This window comes from Apostichopus japonicus, chromosome 3 (genome assembly GCF_037975245.1).
Source record: "Apostichopus japonicus isolate 1M-3 chromosome 3, ASM3797524v1, whole genome shotgun sequence".
Classification (NCBI taxonomy): domain Eukaryota; kingdom Metazoa; phylum Echinodermata; class Holothuroidea; order Aspidochirotida; family Stichopodidae; genus Apostichopus; species Apostichopus japonicus.
Window position 1 is genome coordinate 25,338,878 of NC_092563.1, and position 20,159 is coordinate 25,359,036.

At 38.2% G+C, this 20,159-nt stretch overlaps 1 protein-coding gene across 3 annotated transcripts in view; it reads right to left on the minus strand.

Annotated features, from left to right (window-relative positions):
• Nucleotides 1-20,159, minus strand: part of LOC139965622 (ankyrin repeat and SAM domain-containing protein 6-like) — a 31,816-nt gene that overhangs the window by 3,759 nt on the left and 7,898 nt on the right. For all 3 annotated transcript variants that reach the window (XM_071968182.1, XM_071968181.1, XM_071968180.1), the window contains exons 3-11: nucleotides 10,840-10,884; nucleotides 9,355-9,559; nucleotides 5,183-5,286; nucleotides 4,342-4,502; nucleotides 3,127-3,355; nucleotides 2,583-2,626; nucleotides 1,937-2,092; nucleotides 946-1,199; nucleotides 323-549 (exon numbers count right to left, since the gene is read on the minus strand). In XM_071968182.1, coding sequence (XP_071824283.1) covers nucleotides 323-549; nucleotides 946-1,199; nucleotides 1,937-2,092; nucleotides 2,583-2,626; nucleotides 3,127-3,355; nucleotides 4,342-4,502; nucleotides 5,183-5,286; nucleotides 9,355-9,559; nucleotides 10,840-10,884 — 1,425 coding nt within the window. The remainder of the gene's footprint in view (nucleotides 1-322; nucleotides 550-945; nucleotides 1,200-1,936; nucleotides 2,093-2,582; nucleotides 2,627-3,126; nucleotides 3,356-4,341; nucleotides 4,503-5,182; nucleotides 5,287-9,354; nucleotides 9,560-10,839; nucleotides 10,885-20,159) is intronic.

Consider the following 20,159-nt stretch of genomic DNA (forward strand, 5'->3'; position numbering starts at 1 on the left):
AAAATCAGTATAATATTAGAAACTACCAAAAAACCAACCACTGGCAGCTTTAAGAAATTAAATTATTGGACGATATTTTGTTTCATGTCTAGTACTATATAAGTGAAATATGCATCGTGTGTGTTTTCCACAGCAGCAGGGGATTTTATCATAGAAATATACGGGGAGATTGATGTGCACAAAGTGGCGACCAGGTGCCTTGGCAGATGATTGGCAAATGTGTTGTTTTAAATAGCCATGTGAACCTGGATTTAATCATTCCCTGGTTTTCTTTGATGGTCGGTCCATCCAAAATGTCTTAGCATAGAAGATGTTTACTTACCCTCCTCGCTAACACCACTACTGGAGCTACCTGGGATGGCCTTGTGTTCAACAGAGACCTCTGTACGATTGGATGGTATGAAGAATTGCATTGTGGGTGATGGTGGAGGTGTCAGAGTTGAAGTTGTACTTCCTGTTCCTCTGGAGCTTTTCTTCTTTGGCTGCACTGACCCAGAGAGGGTAGAGGATGTGGAACTAGCTGTTTGTCTTGATCTCATATGCTGGTATCTATGGTTCGATATGAGACAGAATCACGTATAGAACGTCTTCCCAGGATAATGTATGCAAGAGTCACTGAGTCTCTATTGCGATATTGTCTGTCCAGATCAGATATCATGTGTATTAAACCATACTACAATGTCATGTGCTTCTACTTTTATAAAACACCTTCACTAACCTATCACAGAAATGTGATAGCATACCCTTGGAAATTATGGTCACCAACAAATATTGAAGTGGCAGTTAAATATAAAGTGCTTAATAGAAAGAATTGTCCCAACTGGCTGTTTAAATGTATGGAGTGCAAATGAATGATTAAATTCACTCAAGTCACTGCTGTAATCAATTGAATTGAACCTACATAAATAAAATATAGAAAGGGGAATAAAATTAGCATCCACTTACCGTGCCAGTTCATCTGAGCCTCGTTCTCCTTTCCTATCTGTTTGGTTGTGACTAAATCTTCTCACTTCATCCTTCTTTGAGAGGACTGGCAAGGAGCTAAGTCGACCGGAGGTAATCTTTCCATAAAAGAAGGTGCTTGAATTCCCTGATGAGTTGGGACTGATAGTTAGTCCATTGTGGAGTGAACTTGAGGGACTCGTTCCTGACATGGAACGTCTTGTAAATAAGAGCTTGTTGGGTTTGCCATTTGTTTTCTGTGTTATCAAAGCATGAAAAGATTATCAGTGGCGGTATATGGTCCTTAACATGCTGTCAATAGTGACTTACATTTATTACCTGGTGCATCACAACTTTGATATATGGTCTGATATTAATGTCAATGTCGACTAATTTTGACGTTATGTTCTACATTCTAAACAAAGAGCTACATTCATTCTAAATGAGATAAGGCATCAAGGCACTAAAATTCATTGATAGCTCATCCTGCACTCTCTATAAACAGCTCATCCTGCACTCTGAAGACGGTGATTGACAGAGAATTACATTTGATCGAACATTCCATTTATTATTTACCTGTGTACGTAAATTATTTGCATGTTTTTGCTGATATAATATGAATATTTTAACATGTAACAGGACGATAATTTTGAAACCCATCTATCCATATTACCATGACATTTTTTTGTTAAATTTCGAGCAATTTGGAGAGCTTGCAGCACATGGAATATGATATCAAACAAACAAATGATAACACCACTCAAAGTTTGGGGCTAAACATAATACATTTATTGTTATACATTTGCATGGTTTTGTTTATCGCTTTTTGGCACATCCTACCCTCCTTGAAAATCATTTTTAGATGGAGTTGCATAAATTATTGCTTCTGCACTGAGCAGGACTACCCTCATTAATGAAAATAATAAAAAAAGTAAATCAAAAAAATTATTCTCATTAGATGATTTTCTTTCTTGAGTGATTCCCAAAGTTTTACCTTAATTGAGAAGCCTCTCATTGTTTTGATGGAAGGCTGACTGTGATGTTGATTCCGATCTGAGGTTTGAAATTCAAAGGCTGTAGGAGGCAGAAATGGCGGAATGACGGAGGGGAGCTTACTGTCCGTTTGTGCAAACGCTGCAGGTAGTGTGCTCTGTGGAAGTACAATAAGGCTTCACATTTCATAAATATTTCCACAAAATAAACATTTAAGAAAGAGTTGTTTTCTTGATCTGTGATAGCACTAATCAATAGACACCTTTGGAGCATGAGTAGGTTAATCCATCATTTTTTACTAATTGCCAATCCATTTTTAATTACATCATGTCCTCTTCATACAAACAACTTCATACAACAACAACTTCAACAACAAACAACAACTTCGTACAAACAAAAGTCGGTCAAGGACAAAAAGTACACTCAATTCATGGCGCACACGCCTGATAAATGGCATTTATCATCTAGGTTAATTCATAGCACACACTCTTGTTTAATATCAAACAAATGTTAGTAAATGGCAAGTAAGCTTGATAATCGCACAAAAGCCTGATTAATGGCATATTCAAGGCTGATTCATTTATGCACGCCTTAAAATACTGCTTTGTGTACTTCCTCGTACTTAACCAGCTTTATTGCATACTCACCAAAGATCTCAATGAATGAGTGTCCCCATATCCACTGTCTTTCCCTGTCAAAGTTGAAATGAAAAAGTATACTATTTTGCATCTAAATACTTGGTGCAATATCTCACATTGACAAGATGTTCTATTACCATAATATGGGGACTAAACATTTGATATAACTTTAACAATGTATTTGGCAGCAACAACTGCTACATATTACATCTTTGGTTAACATGCAGACCTATAAATCCTGCTCTCATTACATCTTTGGTTCACATGCAGACTTGCCCTACTCACATTACATCTGTAGTTATCGTGCAGACTTGTCCTACATTCATTACATCTGTGGTTATCATGCAGACTTGCCCTAATATCATCATGATGTGTCCCTCTCCTTTAAGATCAATATGCTATGGTACTCATAAAAAGAAACTTATATTTTCTTTTCTTTGGTAGTAAACATTCTGCAACCAGCAGTTGTAATACCAACAAGTGTTAAATAAATGGACATTAGAGTGATTTGTTATACAGGCACTACTAAAACTTCCAACATATTCCGACTTACTCGCTATATTTCCAAGATTAAATTCCACCGACTTGGTGTCTTTACTTTTCCTGCGAAGCCTTCCATCATCGCTTAGACTTTTTTTACCGGGTCCGACGTCTGTCAGAATAAGGGTCTTATCTAAGGGTATGCTCCTGCTTTCCATTGGAGCTAATTTAGATGATCCCACCCTCAGAGTTCTGGTCAGCTTGAGCTTACGAAAGCGGTTGGACATTCGTGACCACCAGGCCTGATAAAAAATGGATCATGAAGGACAGAAGAATATGATTTGTAGAAAATCTAGCTTTAGGGATATCCTTACAGTACATCCAAACATTTTACACTATATATACCAGAAATATACATCATATATATACATCATATCATATACATATATACATCATATATACATCAAATATACACAAAATATATACCAGAAATATACATCATGTATGAAGTAGGCTCCTCACCAAAATCGATAAAATAAAGAGACTTTGCTTGTTGATCATTTCCTTCTAATCTGTGCCTGACACATACGTCACATTGAGACATCAACAATAAAACTTAATATACCGTTGATAAGTTACAAATTAGATATTAACGTAGAAACACACACTATGTTGCAGACATAAACATTGAATACACATGAAATATTGAATCCAACTTAAATAGAGATGTGCTATTTTGCAAACATTACAAATACTATCAAAATTAACTTTTCTGGACCACAGTGTATTCATAACACAAAAGCTATTGTTTAAAAGTTTCTTTCTGTTACACTTGGCAGCTGTATATTCTTTTACAACTTAACAATCTGTCGCTCTCAGAGAGGAAATTTGTGTTGTTAAATTGAAGTAGACAACTCCATGCTAAACTTCACCTCTAAGAAGATATTGACCTGAATAACCGACACCCAGTGTGCCTTTATCTTCAAGGATGAAATAAAAGCACAAAGTAAATCTATATATATATATGATCAATCAATCATAACAGCTTTCCATCGGCATCGGATTGTAAGTTACACAAAGAAATTCCTTTCTTCTTAAATAAATTCAGAGGCTCATCAATAAACGTGACTGGATTAACTAACTAGGTAAGCACATAAACCTTTATTCTATGCATTTTTTAAGTTAAAACAACTCATTTAGGTTTATTTTAAAGAATATTGGCTTCATTTCTCATAATCAACTACACATACTGTGACACATTAACAATAGGAGCAGATATGAACAATACCTTTAAGCCTCCCTTTGATGAGTCATCCTGGTCCCAGGTACCTATCTGGCTGGTACCATTGTACCCTCTAGATGGGTCAATGGTTCCCACATGGTCAGATGTTGGCATGGTTTGAGGGGCCAGTAATCTGATTAATTCATCACCTGATTTATCATTCTCATCTGCAAGCAAAATAAAATGATTGTTAAACTGTGACAAGTTCCAGCCAACAAACTCCTTACTACCATAACAAGCTTATCACACTAGCCTGACCAACAGTTGCATTTAATTGCAGATATCACAAACTACATACTTTCATCTCAATTTCCTCCTGTTTGCTTTTTGCTTACCAAATGTGGAACGTTTGTCATTAATTGCCCTTTTGTTGACAACACCATGTCACAAATGAGACAATCAGTGACATCTGCGACCATAGAACAACTTCATAAAACGTTGAGATTTGTAAACTGGGTCAACAATATACTAGGTTGGGCATTTTGTTAATAACTACTAAAACACGTCACTACAGAGACTTGTAAACTGGGTGAAGAGTTAATTGACCCACTCTCGACCTCAGACCCCTTTGCATGGAGAGTGACCGCGTCATTGTCTAGTCTCGAGAACCTCGGAAAAGAACGGATACTTCACTTGATCTTAGCTTCTAGGTTGGGTCAAATTAAGTATTGTTATAACAGACCAGTACTGAGGTTTGTAAACTGGGTGAACAGTTAACCCTGGGTTGTGCAAACACAACCTTGTACCATCTAACACTTCGTAACTGAGTGACATGTCATTGACAAAAGTCAGTATAGTTCCAGCCTAGGCCATGTGTTACTGTACATGTAGAACAAAATAAACTTACTATTGATTATAACCAGTGCTAGGTCCAGGGCCCGACAGCCATCATTAGCCTGTATGGTGACATCTGCACCAACCTGGACCAGATACTCCACCATTTCCAGCTTCCTTGGAATCAGGTTGGAAAAGAAAGTGAAAGCAAAGTGAAAATCTCTGTTTGCCTACAAAGCTAACAAGGACATGGTAATGTGACTCTGATGAAGGTCAGTTCACCTCAGTTTATTCCACCTGAAGAGCAAGAAGTTTGACAAGTACTGCAGTGCCTCATTACTGAGAGGAAAACATTAGTTAAAGAGAACCAATGCAACAGAAGGAATTTTACAAGGGAGCTTGGTGGGGGGGGGGGAAGGGGAGATTATGCAGCTTATGAGAGAGAGAATTAATACTATGGTCAAGGCTGTTCCATCAACTGGATAGTTTGAATACAGACTTGCCTTGAAAGATGTTGCTCATGCAAGTTCCATCTCAGAAGAGCTGTTAAGTATGACTTTAACATATGGCAAGTCAGAGTTATAATACTCTGGCATATTCTGAAGTACATACTGTACTGCAGATGTGATGGGGAGAGGCAACATAAGTGCATCCCAAACAATGTTGTAATAAACAAAATTGGGAAGAAATGAGTGAATTGTACAGGACTTTTAATAACAAATGAAGGGACAACACTGTCAGCCTCACAAAGTACACCAGTATTCCAGGAAACCCTCTGAACAGAGTAGTTAGTTTTAGTTTGTCCCAGGTGAGGCCCAAATCAAGGAAAATGACAAACCAGAATGCTTTGGGATTTCTTGCCATAAAAGTTTCATTCAATTACAGAAGATGCCAAGGACATTAAATTAAGGGACAACTACGTACCCAAAACGAGATTTATCAAAGCTACAAGTATTAAGTTAGCTTGTTTAAATGGTTTTCAAGAGTTTGCCTCCTGCTGACCTCAAATGAACTTTGAACTTGCTCAGTAACAATAAACAGCCAAGAACTTACTAAGGGGAAGCTACATACCAAGTTTGAAGTTCATGCACTGTACGTTTGGCGGGTGACTGTGCTTACAAGCCTAGGCGTCATATACGCACATACGCGCAAAGACCCATGTCATCAATATCACACATACATAGATCCAAATAGTCTTAGATTGAATCCTCTTTCTTACATGCTGCAGCTTCTGGGACTTTGCATCATCACCTTTGCATCATCATTGTATAATTATGACACAAGATGCTGCTTTGTTGCAATGAAGTTGGTCTCAAGAAAGCTAGCAAGTCATGAGATCATTCTACACCCCAAAACGCCCCCCCCCCCCTCCCATTGAAAAGTGGTGAATGTACAATCCTGCATGGTGGTGCAAATCAGTTGACTAATAGAAGTAAATGCAAGTTCATTCCTTTATTATTGAAGACATCATCATTTGAAACACACAATTTCTGAAGTTTCAAGCCAAACCAACTGTTTTACCTCATATTGCATTTTCGAAAACATGTTTTTTGGCCAAAACTGCACAAGTAAAACTTTGAAGCAGTCAATCCACCACCAGCACATCTGTACTGTATGGAAGTTCACCCAGCATGTTTGCGAGTGCTTTCACACGATCATATTTTGTCGAGTCATACTGTAGATCTACAGATCCTTCACCATTAGGACCGAAATTTTGAAAAGGCCCTTTTATAAGACATGTATGATAAATAAAAGCTACAGGTAGTGGGTATGTGCACAAGTTCAAGGACGAAATCTGAACATTCTGGTTAATGAACATCAATCTTTATCCGCTTCAAGAATTCTAGATAATTGTCGGCAGGCGTTTACAAACTCCACCTCTTTACTAACAATATCTTTGTTCTGTAATACGCAATATTAAGCAGCTTACAATCTACAGGGGAATTCTGGAAGCTGGGAGGGTAGCAACAAGTTGTGACAGATAGAGAAAGCATGTATTAAACTGAAGTTAATCCAAACAGTTAATCCTGAAGTTAATCTAAATATTTTTATTTTAAAGTTTATCTAAACAGTAAAGCTACTTAAACCTAAACACAAATCATTTCCAAAATGTGGATGTTATCTATTAAGAAGAGCTTCTGTTATGAAGTCTGCAAGTAAGGAGAAAAAAAGCTGTTTATGCCCTAGGGATAGCTTAAGGGGATTACGAAGCTGGGGTTACTTAGACATGTAACTTGACTTGCTAATAGGATTAAAGGATAGAGCTAGAGATGAGGAGAGGGGTTTACAGCAGTTTGGCTGTGGCTGTTGTGATGTAAGGAGCGAAGGTAATAACGAGAGACAAGGAAAGAGGGAATCCGAGATTGTGTGAGAGGATAGCGGTGATAGTGTTGGAAGTTAGCAGTTTTTTTTTTTTTACAATATACACAGATGATATACGTTCTTCTCTGGGGTGTAATGTAATTAAGTACGCTGATGATACAGCTACAGTATATCCCGTAACATTTCAAAGCGGACACACCTTGAAAATCAAAATGACTATATATCATGTATTGATAATATGGTCAATTTGTGTGAGCAGAAGAACCTCTTACTTAATCCTAAGAAATCTAAAGAAATAATTTTTGAAAACATTAACATTAAACATCAAGGTCTCATTCAGACCAGGGATCAGAAAACTTATGTTCAAGGCTCCATTGTTGAGCGGGTATCTCATACTATGTACTTAGGAGTTGGTATTGACGCCAAGTTAACCTTTACTAAACATATATCTAAAACGATGTCTAAGGTGTATTATATTGTATCAACGTTGGCATACATTACTCCTTATTTTCATTCTAATGTAAGAGATAAGGTTTTCAACTCATCAATTCTGCCAGTGATTGTGTATGCAGTTCCTGTCTGGTATCACCTTCTACTTGAAAAGGACAAGAAAAGAATCAGAAGTTTCTTGAAATATTGCTCAAATATATTTAATCTCGACTATGAAAGCCTTGTTGGTAAAGTAAACACTGCTGCTAAAAATGAATTCATAAGACTAGCTAAGAATATACATAGTTCTAAAGATCACCCACTTCACTCCGAGTTGATCTCTCTGTGCAATAGAACCAACAAGTACAATCTACGTAATCCTACTATCTTGCCATCTTTTAGAATTATGCTTTTTAAGAACTCATTTATCTACAGAGCAGCCATTTATATTCAAAATGGGTTCTTAGAATCTCTGTTATAATCCATTTAATCTTTAAGACTTCTAATCCTCTATCTTATTTCTTGTTTTTGTCCATGCTTTCATGTTTGTACATGTTTACGTCTTTTATGTATCATTTTTATGTGTCCTATTTATAAATTTTATAATTTATACTGGAATAAAGAAATTGAAATTGAATTGAAGAGGTTGTTGATGAAGGCTTGATGGTTTGTGATTGTGAAAGGAAGCAGTGGCATTTTGTGGAGTCGGATAATAAAAGAAGAAAAGCAACGAATAACACCGTCCTGAACTTATTACCCCAAACTTAGGTAATCAGCTTCATATAATTGATTGGCCTGATGATAAATTGGAATATTTATTCTAGCCCTTCACAGATCTGCTTCTTACTCCTAAGCTACTAGTATAGACAGAGATGTGTTGCATAGAAGTATGTATACAATAAAAGATTCTCTTTGAAACGAACTAGTTACCACCAAGGACACCATTCTTTGTTTTACTGTTAATCCTTCAATAGTATCCAAAAGCTAACCTTTAAGACAAAACTGTGCTACGTCGTCTGTTTAAACTTATAATAGCAGATAAGGAGAATACTGTTACCAGCCATTCATTGTTAAGTTCAAGTTTACATTCTGCGACACAAGCTGTCAACATCGTATTGTTTGTTCTGTGCTGATTTCAAATACCATGAGTGGATCGATCAATAGAAATAAAGAAGAAATATGCGGATGCCAAATTTGGGATTTAAGAGACATTTCTGGAACTCGTCTGTTTTAGTATTAGGTATGAAAAGATATCATAGTAAAATTTTGCCTTTTCAGGGATTAAATGTGAACTATCCTGTGAGATAAACATACAGTGACCATGGCAACGACTTTGTCTTCAAAGCGTTGTCTCTTTTTCAGTTATTGTTCATAGATTAAAAGGAAATGACCCTGATCGTCAAGTCTTAGTTATGGTTGATAAGATATAAGTTTGTGGTTAAATCTTTATCCATGTAAGGCATCCCTGGTATATAGACGGTTGGTTTTACATACCTGTGGAAAGTGGCCTGCATGAGTGCTGTCCAGCCACTCTTGCTCTCCTTGTGGTTCACATCCGCCCCCTTATGTATGAGAAGCTTAGCTATGGTCACATGTCCCAACATTGCAGCTATCATGAGGGGTGTTGCACCATCCTTAGAGGTGACATTGCAGTGGCTAGAATCCTCATCCAAAATATGACTCACAAGCTCTTCATCTCCTAAAAGTAATTCAAAGCATTGGGTTTCAAAAAACAATTCTTTTGGCAAGTTACTTTACCATATACATAAAGGTACTGTAATTACAGTATCTAGAAAATGCCTTGACTGATTTACAGTATGATACAGACACACACACTGAACAGTTGGAACCCTAATATACAGCATGGAACTAATACACTACAACTGCACGAATGCTTTATAAATGATTATCAGTGTTGACAGCATGGCACTAAGACACAGAGGCATGAATACCTTTATATGAATATCAATGTTAACAGCATGGCACTAATAAACCAAGGCATGAATGCCTTTAACCGATTACCAGTGTTCACAGCATGACACTAATATGCAACTGCAAGAATGCCTTATAAATGATTATCAGTGTTAACAGCATGGCACTAATACATTGACGCATGAATGCCTTTAAATGGCTATCAGTGTTAACAGCATGGCATGAATACATTGAGGCATGCATGCCTTAAAAATGGTCAGTGTTATAGAGCATTGCATTAGTTCACAACTACATGAATGCCTTTAAATGGCTATCAGTGTTAACAGCATAGCACTAATACATTGAGGCATGAATGCCTTTAAATGACTATCAGTGTTAACAGCATGGCACTAAAACATCAAGGCATAAATGCCTTTAAATGACTATCAGTGTTTACAGCATATAGCACTAATACATCGAGGCATGAATGCCTTCATTCCAACAGTCATTGCTTCCTTAATATCGCTTTGACCATTTCAGCATTTTGTCGCTTGGCAATTGCATAACGGTCAAATGAACAGAATTTTTTCCCCGTTCAATATAAGTTTCCAGAAAGTTTTTAAGCGGTCAACTTTAGCCACCCGAATATCCCAAGTTGAATATTTAAATTTAAAGAAGCTAAACCACACATTTTGGGTCATTTTGGTATGTGTGACAAGTTTGACAAAGTCTGACCTTTGATCAAGTGACATTGGCATTATACGTATTTTGAACACACTGCAGACAAGCAGAGTCTGATATCCTTCATGGTTTTACAAGCTTTCAGCCATTTTGTCATATTGGTGCATGGATGATCCAAAATTCTGTTTGTTTTGGTTATTGAACAATTTGACCCTACAGGTATGTCATGATACGTCACAGGACCACTTCATCCATTGCGTTTTGAGTCATTTTAGAATATATGTGTAACAACCAGAGATACTGTACAATTATACAACCAGAGCTACAATTATGCAATCAGCTGCTTAATACAAAAGGCAAAATTCAGCTTTGCCAGTTTATACTGACCAACTTCAGTAGCAGCAACAATTCTTGTCTTTTCCAGATCTGCAATTGGAAAAGAAGAAGAAAAAGGAGACAATGTTACGCTCAGAACTACCACTGATTATTAAGTTGCGCTTGAAAACAAAATATCATTCTATTATTGATCATTATTACCTGTCCCACCTTTCAAAAATAGTGGGCAATTTAGAACCTTAGGAGGCTAAGTGATTCCTTTCAACACTATCTTTGCAAACAGTTTAAATTCGTAGGCTGCGCACATATTTGACCTCCCCAGAAAACAATGTAGGGTTCTAGATCTCAATAATGTGAATTCATCTAACAAGCAATGGAGTTCAATCATCAACTGACTTGAGTACTGTATTACTGTTTAACAACAAGAGCTCTGTAAAACATGTATACACACAGATGCACAAAAACACACAGCGATAAAAACATACACAGGCTATCACCGATGCACGCCTTACGCCTTTAGGCAAGGAATCAAACCTGGGAATAATGACATTGTCGTCAGCAACACCAGATAACAATTGTAGATCTTTCCTTTGTTGATCTAATGATCATGCAGATTTTGAGTGAATGAGTATAAAAGTATGTTTGCATATTTAATTAGAAATTACAAAGAGGATATAGGATAATGAGCAAAGCAGAGCTTAGATGGGTCAGATCCAAAACCTCTGCCAATGTTATGGATGGAATTCACAGAGTTAAAGTCCCATCAAAAATAGTGTGAGAGTTAGTATTTGGTGAGGTACGCATGATTGATTTAAGTTGGGATACTTCTACCATATAATGGAAAAAAATTAATTGGGTGGTGCAATATTAGTCTGAATATGCAAATTAGGTGTTCGTTATGGACGGAATCAGAAAATGATCAATATCCACCAACCATCATAGTGGGTCAAAACTCTGTGAAGTGTTCAGGATTTCAAAGTATAAGGTACTATACATCACAGGCCTGGTACAGTACCTACAGTAAGCTTTATCATACTCCCACTCATAATCTTCAATGTACCTCTATTAACCCACTACCCCAAACCAAAATTCTGTGCTATGGACGGAATGTACTACGTTATGGACGGAAGGTTTCGTCCTGATTTAGGATCAACTCTTGAATTGTGAAGTGTGTGCTATAAGTTAATACTTATGGCCAATATGTGTAATAATATCAAATAAAATTGAATTTATTATAAGAAGGGAAAGAGCTAGTCCTGAAATAGGAATTGTTATGGACGGAATGTTATGGACGGAAAGTATTGAATTAGCCTGAAATGAATTGCTATAGCACATGAAATGTTTCACTCTTGCTGAAGGTACTCATCAGGTGGCTTTCAGCACTATTAGCAGAGGCTGTCAGTACTTTTCCCATTTGTTTTTTACACTTTTGTGGCTTCACCTCCTTCAAACAATGCCAATGAAATCAAAGTTTCACCAGTCTGCAAAACTTGTATGAAAGAAAACAACACATGCAAATATTTTTTATCTTTTAATTCAAAACACTTTCAGCTGTAACAGTGAACAAGATGAACCTTATTGTTCATAAAAAAAATTAAACCTTGGACCTGTACATGGACAGCAATAGCCCTCTTTTAAACAAGGTCATGAACGAGAACATCAGTAAACTTTCAACACTTTAACATTACCACAAAAACTGTGGATATGGGAGGCCTGTATGGTTGAACAGTCATGAAAATTTGAAGTAGACTTTTCAATCTTAACAAAATACATCGATTCATATTTGTCAAAATTTTCCGTCACCATCACGGCTCACAATCTCTTTGAAACTTGTCCCTAATATATTCAACCACCTTTGTTGCAATTCCCACTTTGCTACTTGTAATTGGGAGGACAGGCTGTTCTAGTTTCCCCATGATCATTCCTAGTGGGATCCAAGATTTGTCTTCAGGTGATGGCCAGAAGAAAGTATTGGTAGGGCCCTTAGGGTGTAGGAAGGAGACATAGACATCATTATTGTCAACTGATATTTGGTCTACCTTTTCCAACCACCAGTCTCCTTCATACACAAAAACCACGTTGCATGAGGTTGACAACTTGGATAAGGGTCATTCCGTGTCAAATCACGGATGGCTGTTGCTGCGCCCTCTCCAAAAATTCCCAAATTTTTTGTATGATTGGACCATCATGAAATAAGCATATTCTGAAAATTTCAGTTGCATTGCTTTACAATTGGCTGATTTATCACTTTGAAATTCTGCAATTTGTTGCCACCATGGCATTTTCTTAAGTTTTGAGGTCTCATTACTCAGCAATTAACCATTCTACTACCTTTCTATTACAGATGCCTATAGAGTCTATCCCATAGAATAGGAAAATAAAAAATTAGGCTACAAAAATGTTGTCTTGTGGAGTTAGGTCAACTTAAAAGTGTCAAAATATTCGATTTTCTTGTACTTTCACTAAAAAATGTGCTATTTTTAGTGATGAATTGCTCCTAAAAAGTTGCTTCAGGGTACTTGATTCTTTCAGAGGTTATTATGTCTGGTACAAACATTACAAAATAATGATTACAATGCTTTCCTGTGATATGTTTGCAAGTTGTGCAACTCTAAAGTTGCTATTTCATGCTGCGATTCAGCATGAGGTAGGAGTTTTGATGCCAATTTTTTACCAAAGTAACCATGTCAGAGCTGTCAGGGTTTTATACTTTAACTATAAGTATAAAGTTCTTACACCTAAACAAATTTCAGGGTTCTAGCTGTTCTCAATAATAATTTATGAAGTTGTTAAGCTGCTCCGATGTACAAAAGAGGTCGTCTTTGATGGCCAATAATTCAAAATGCGTCAGGTTGAAAAAATCTGATAATTTTTTCTGGAAGAGATATAGTACCACCCTGTTTGTACAAAAAATTTCAGGAGGGTGTTTTGCCTTATTTTGAAATGAAAAATCCTCAAAGTTTGGGATTTTTACAAAAATTTCTTCTTTTTTTTTTTTTTAATTTAGGGAAAACATCACCTGAAAGCCTAAAAAAATACTGTAATGTACATGTAAAAAAAGGTTTTCCATCCTAAATAACATCCATTCACATTTGATGTCTCTGATTTAACTTACTAAAAAATATTCTGCATAGTTTTTCCAAAGATAGTAATTTCCATCCATAACATTCACATTCCGTCCATAACGTTTTCCAAATTCCATCCATAACACAGATGTTTCATTGAACCCCAGTTTATCTATATGCAAGAATCTGGTAATTTTTCACTTCATCCTTAATGGCATTGATAATCTTCAGAAGATTACATGCAAATTTTATCACTGAAGTGAACTTTAAAATTGCCAGGAGATTAATGACATCAGGTAGCGTTATGGACGGAATTAATGATTTTCTTCTCGATTAGCATCTTAATTAGGGATGCCCTACTTCATTTTTCCAAACACTATTTTGGAGAGATCAGTACCATAAACAATTATTCAGGTGCAGATTCCTGTGAATTCCATTATTCCTTGCAGTTCAGTGGCACAAATTGCTGTTTCCGTCCATAACGCTGGCTTAAGTGCATTGTCGATATAATTAAGCAGTACTCGTTAACAAAGAAACATACAAATTTATCTTTTTGCCAAGCAAGCTTAAATTGTTTTTCTTTTGGGCAAAACTATCAAAATTGGTAACTATGATCATCTAAATTTTAGCCCTGAGGTTGACAGGTTTTGGATCTGACCCAGATACCAACTATATACCTATAATTAGTCGAGCATGTGTACCAATCAGAATGAAAAGGACACATCTAGCCCTCTGTATAATTAACAAAACTTTTGAATCTTGCAGAAATCAACAATTTAAAGAATGACATTTGATTTTGCACTCCGCATGATACTTCGCTGTTTGCTCTATAGGGAGTATCCATTTCATCTTTTCATAACTTATTCAAACTATGGATGACTAATCTATCTCAAATCCCAATGTTTATTTTATTTGTACATTCTAGGAGAACAACAACCGGAGTGTAGGAACCAGGCTTATAAATATCTTACTGTATTTGAGATTAACTGCTGAGTTATGACGGCAACCCTTTGTACTTGTGAATAATGCATAAAAAAAAAACCAACAAACAGTTTAAGCCCCAGTGGATATGATTGCCATGTATATACCTAATCCAACATTCATATCAGAAGAAACATTGTCTTATGACACACATACCTGTACTTATATGAACCCTAGCCCATGCATTCAGTAATTTCATAGCAACTACAGTAAACAGCATTTGTTATAAAAGCTGCCTGAATTAAAATAAAGATATGGACATATGTGACTAAATTTCTTACTTCAGACTAAATGTTAATTCACTAATTGCTCTGTTTTGTGTTATGTTGAGTGTTAACTTAATGCGAGTGGTGCCACTCTAAGGGAAAACTCACACATAACTGGATAACTCTACTTTTAACCCCTGCTCCTTCTAACCATTTGGTTGCTCTTGATAAACTGTTGACTGTTAATCCAACTCCAGAAATGTTTCATTTAAATAATTTAACAAATCTGTTTTTCCCTTCATTTGCAATCTTCGGATATTGTACAGTACGGTAACAAGTGAAATGCTACAGATTCTACAGCTTTCAGATGAAATATTGTATTTCCACAGCGTTTATCAATAAGCTATACAACATTCCTTAATATTATTTTCATGCACGTAGAAAGGATGGTAACATTTGCAGTACTTACTTACTCACTACTGTACTTACAGTAAGTTATTTGACTAATGGAGATGGTGGTAGGTTGCTGCTTATGAATATTTTTCTGGTAAATTCTAATTTTTTATTCCAAATGTTACAACTCAACTCTTAATTTCAACTCAACTCTCACCGCTTAAATTCTTTCTACGTATCAACAGAGAAGTAAGAGTAAATCTGAACAGATTGGACGACTAATGGGCACAGTACAGTAGTTTGAGCTCACATACTGTAATATTTATAAAAATTGTAAATAAATATCATAAATACGCCTCAATGAAAACAATTAAATGCCGTATTCAGTTATTTTTTGCAATAAGCTTACTGTACTTCCATTATTAAGAAACAAAAGAAAGAGTATTATAATAATCTTTCTTTTTAATATTAAATGCTAGAGTTTCTAAGCATTCTGGTAACATATAAAGTACTTGGAACATGATCAATGATATTTAATAGGGGTACAAGTAGCCGCAAGAAGCCTAATGAAGATGTTAAGTGTTGACTTTATTACCCCATTGGCGTTATGCGAAGAATTTACCACCAGTAGTGAGGTGGCTTAGCAACAATTTTGGGGCTTAACGTTACCGGCCGGACAAAAGTACCAAATTTGGCATGGAGTTTCTTTTCGACCTATCTATCGATTTTATCCGTGGAACCCACTTTATCGGTTCCGATTTTCCAAGATGGCGGCCAAAATCCAAGATGGCCGCCAGAAAAAAGGAAATGTCATATATCTGGCTGTAAAAATCGGAGATGAACAAATGAGAGGTCAATTCAGGTGTTTCCGGGGTCACTGAAACAGATGATGATCATGGCATGTTGCTTGAGTAACCCACTTCCAAGATGGCGGCCAAAATCCAAGATGGCCGCCAGAAAAAAAGGAAATGTCATATATCTGGCTGTAAAAATCGGAGATGATCAAATGAGGGGTCAATTAAGGTGTTTCCGAGCTCACTGAAACAGATGATGGTCATGGTATATTGCTTGGGCCACCCACTTCCAAGATGGCGGATAGAATCCAAGATGGCCCCCTGGAAAAAAAGGAAATTTCATATATTCAATCCCCAGACCCCCTGTGCCCTTTTCTGATCGGGACCATCAAACCTTCCGTCCTTAAACGTGTAAATGAAACCGGGCTAGCACCCTGACTATATGTTATGGCTGGTATTCTTATTGTGTCACTTTGGCTCAGGAAGTCACTTAGGACTTATTGGGGAACTTTGAGGTGTGTTCGACCGTGGATAGACACTGTCGTAAAGCCCGTTATTGTATGGGAGTTACGAGTGTCATGTAAGACTGATTACATTGAGTCAACTATATAATAGCGTAACTTGAGGGGAAAACAGACCAGATGTGAATACCAACTCATTGAGGGATTTTTTACGATTGTGCACCCTTCATAACACAACGTCATTTGTGCGAACAACACACGCTAAGTCAGGTCACTAGTCATCTGAGGTATTTAGGTCGTTCTTTTCGAACCTGTACTCCAGGGCTGCTATTAGCAAGGATCTCCAGGAAGACTTGTTGTCTGGTATAGACAAGCCCCCCCCCCCCCCTTCATAAACACAACGTCAATTCTGCGAACAACACACGCTAAGTCGGGTCACTAGTCATCTGAGGTCAACCAATAACACTAATAACTAAAACAACAACAACAACAACCAATAACACCAATAATGAAGGCGTGAAACCATCATTCCCACACCAACCAGACAAAGGGACACTCCAGCAAAAGGTGTTGCATAGTCCTGATGGCTTTACAGCCCACACAGGGACAAATCCCTTAACCTAATCGCCACCTGACTAGGCGAAAATGGTTAGTGATGAGGACCCCATGTGCAATCCTCCTTGCCATGTCCCGGAGACGGCTATCTAGTGGCTTACAACACACAGAACACCACACATCTGGAGAGATGGCGGTTTGGCAAGCCGAGGGGGCCACGTTCAGCAGAACATCTGGCCCACCCTCCTCTTTGATTCTACAAAGTGAGTCACCAACCTGAGTATACACCCACGAAGCCGGTTGTTGGAAAAGTATCCGGGCCAGTAGTGGCGAAAAAGAAAACCACCCCAGAACCTAACAAAAAAGGCAAACGAGGGATTCTCAAACGCAACGAAAAAACCTTTCAAAAGGAGAAAGCGCAGTTAAGATGATAGGTGGACCAAACCATGCCCACCCGCTCAAGGGGGTCTTTTACAGAACGGTCCTTTTGAGAAAGTTTGGTTTGCACTTTCCCCAAATGAAATAAAAAATGATCCTCTCCAATCGCACCAAGGCATAATCTGGTGCAGCGATCACCGACCCAGGATACCAAAGGAGAGGAACAATAAAACGATTGACAACTGTAACCTTCCCAGGGAGGGAGAGTCACCTCCGATTGAATGTGTCGAGCCTTGCCTCCACCTGATCAGCCTTCTCGGCCCAAGTGGTGGCCTCCGGGGCACCAAAACCTAGCCAGATGCCGATTACCCTGATCATGACATCTGACCAAGTAGCATCGAACGGGAGGGATTGGCCACGCCAACCTCCTGAACGCAGCCCTTTGGTCTTGGACTTGTTAAGTCTGGCACCAGAAGCCTCTTGGAAGGTGGCCAAAACCTTCGATAAAGGCTTGAAGGAGACGAGGTCCAACACAATACAAGTGACGTCATCGGCATATTGCACGCATTTAACTCTAGCCCCACCCGGTACATTGAAAGGCCGAAACCCCGAGCATCTGTCCAGCGAGGTACTGAGCGTTTCGCTGAAGAGAACATACAACAACGGGAAGAGGGGACAAACCTGACGGACTCCCCTTCGAACCGGGAAGGGACCAGAAGTAAATCCGTTAACAGTGACCATGCTCGTGACGTCCTTATATAGTAACCAGACCCAACGAATAAACACTGAGTTCAATCTGAAGGACTCGCACAGCGCAAGTCTGGAGAGGACCTACAATATCCGGCATCACATCCGCTAAGCGATTTCCTAATGCTTTGGCCAGGATTTTGTAGTCCCGATTTAACAGCGTTATTGCACGCCTATTAGGGTCTAAAGGGTCTCCCAACTTTGGGAGGAGAACAATATTTCCAGCTCTCTGTGTTTGGCTCATGTAATTGAACTGGGAAGCGGTGGCGAACACGTCTCTAAAGTCCCCACCGAGAACCTCCCAGAAGGTCCTATAGAACTCAGCAGTGAGGCCATCGGGACCGGGACTTTCCCTTCTTCATCGCTGCTACCGCTGTCCAGAGCTCACCAACGGAGAGATTCGAACCCAAGCTATCGTTTTACTATGAGGGGGGGGGGGGGGCCCTTGTCTATACCAGACAACAAGTCTTCCTGGAGATCCTCGCTAACAGTAGCCCTGGAGTACAGGTTCGAAAAGACTACTTAAATACCTCAGATGCCTAGTGACCTGCTTAGCGTGTGTTGTTTGCACAATTGACGTTGTGTTTAGGAAGGGTGCACAATCGTACAAAATCTCTCAATGAGTCGGTATTCACATCTGGTCTGTTTTCCCTCAGGTTACCCTATTATATAGTTGACTCAATGTAATCAGTCTTACATGACACTCGTAACTCCCATATAATAACGGGCTTTGCGACAGTGTCTATCCACGGTCGATCACACCTCAAAGTTCCCCAATAAGTCCTAAGTGGCTTCCTGAACCAAAGTGACACAATTAGAATACCAGCCATAACATATATAATCAGGATGCTAGCCCGGTTTCATTTACACGTTTGAGGATGGAAGGTTTGATGGTCCCGATCAGAAAAGGGCACAGGGGTCTGGGGAATGAATATATATGAAATTTCCTTTTTTTCCAGGGGGACATCTTGGATTCTGGCCGCCATCTTGGAAGTGGGTGGCCCAAGCAATATACCATGACCATCATCTGTTTCAGTGAGCTCGGAAACACCTTAATTGACCCCTCATTTGTTCATCTCCGATTTTTACAGCCAGGTATATGACATTTCCTTTTTTTCTGGCGGCCATCTTGGATTTTGGCCGCCATCTTGGAAGTGGGTTACTCAAGCAACATGCCATGATCATCATCTGTTTCAGTGACCCCGGAAACACCTGAATTGACCACTCATTTGTTCATCTCCGATTTTTACAGCCAGATATATGACATTTCCTTTTTTTCTGGCGGCCATCTTGGATTTTGGCCGCCATCTTGAAAAATCGGAACCGATAAAGTGGGTTCCACGGATAAAATCGATAGATAGGTCGAAAAGAAACTCCATGCCAAATTTGGTACTTTTGTCCGGCCGGTAACGTTAAAGTTGCTAAGCCACCTGACTACAGGGAGAAATTCGCCCTTTTATTTGTGGATCCAGCTTGGGTATTTTGCAGGATTAAAGTAAAGAGAATCTAGAGTTTACGAAGAGGAGATAACTCATAATGGTAGAAAAGATTGATATTGTTAAAGACATTCCGAATTACCTCAGTGAATTATTCGCTCACATCTGTCCTAACTCCTAAACTGCATAATTTAGAACTCGATCAGTTCGGATGGCACTACTTGTTCTCACAATTTTCATTTCATTTCGTTTTGTTTCCACAAAATGCAATTTTAATGTTTAAATATAAGTAGTAATATGCAGTAGTAGTGAAGAAGAATACATGAAGTGATAACATGCCACCTAATCATGTCTC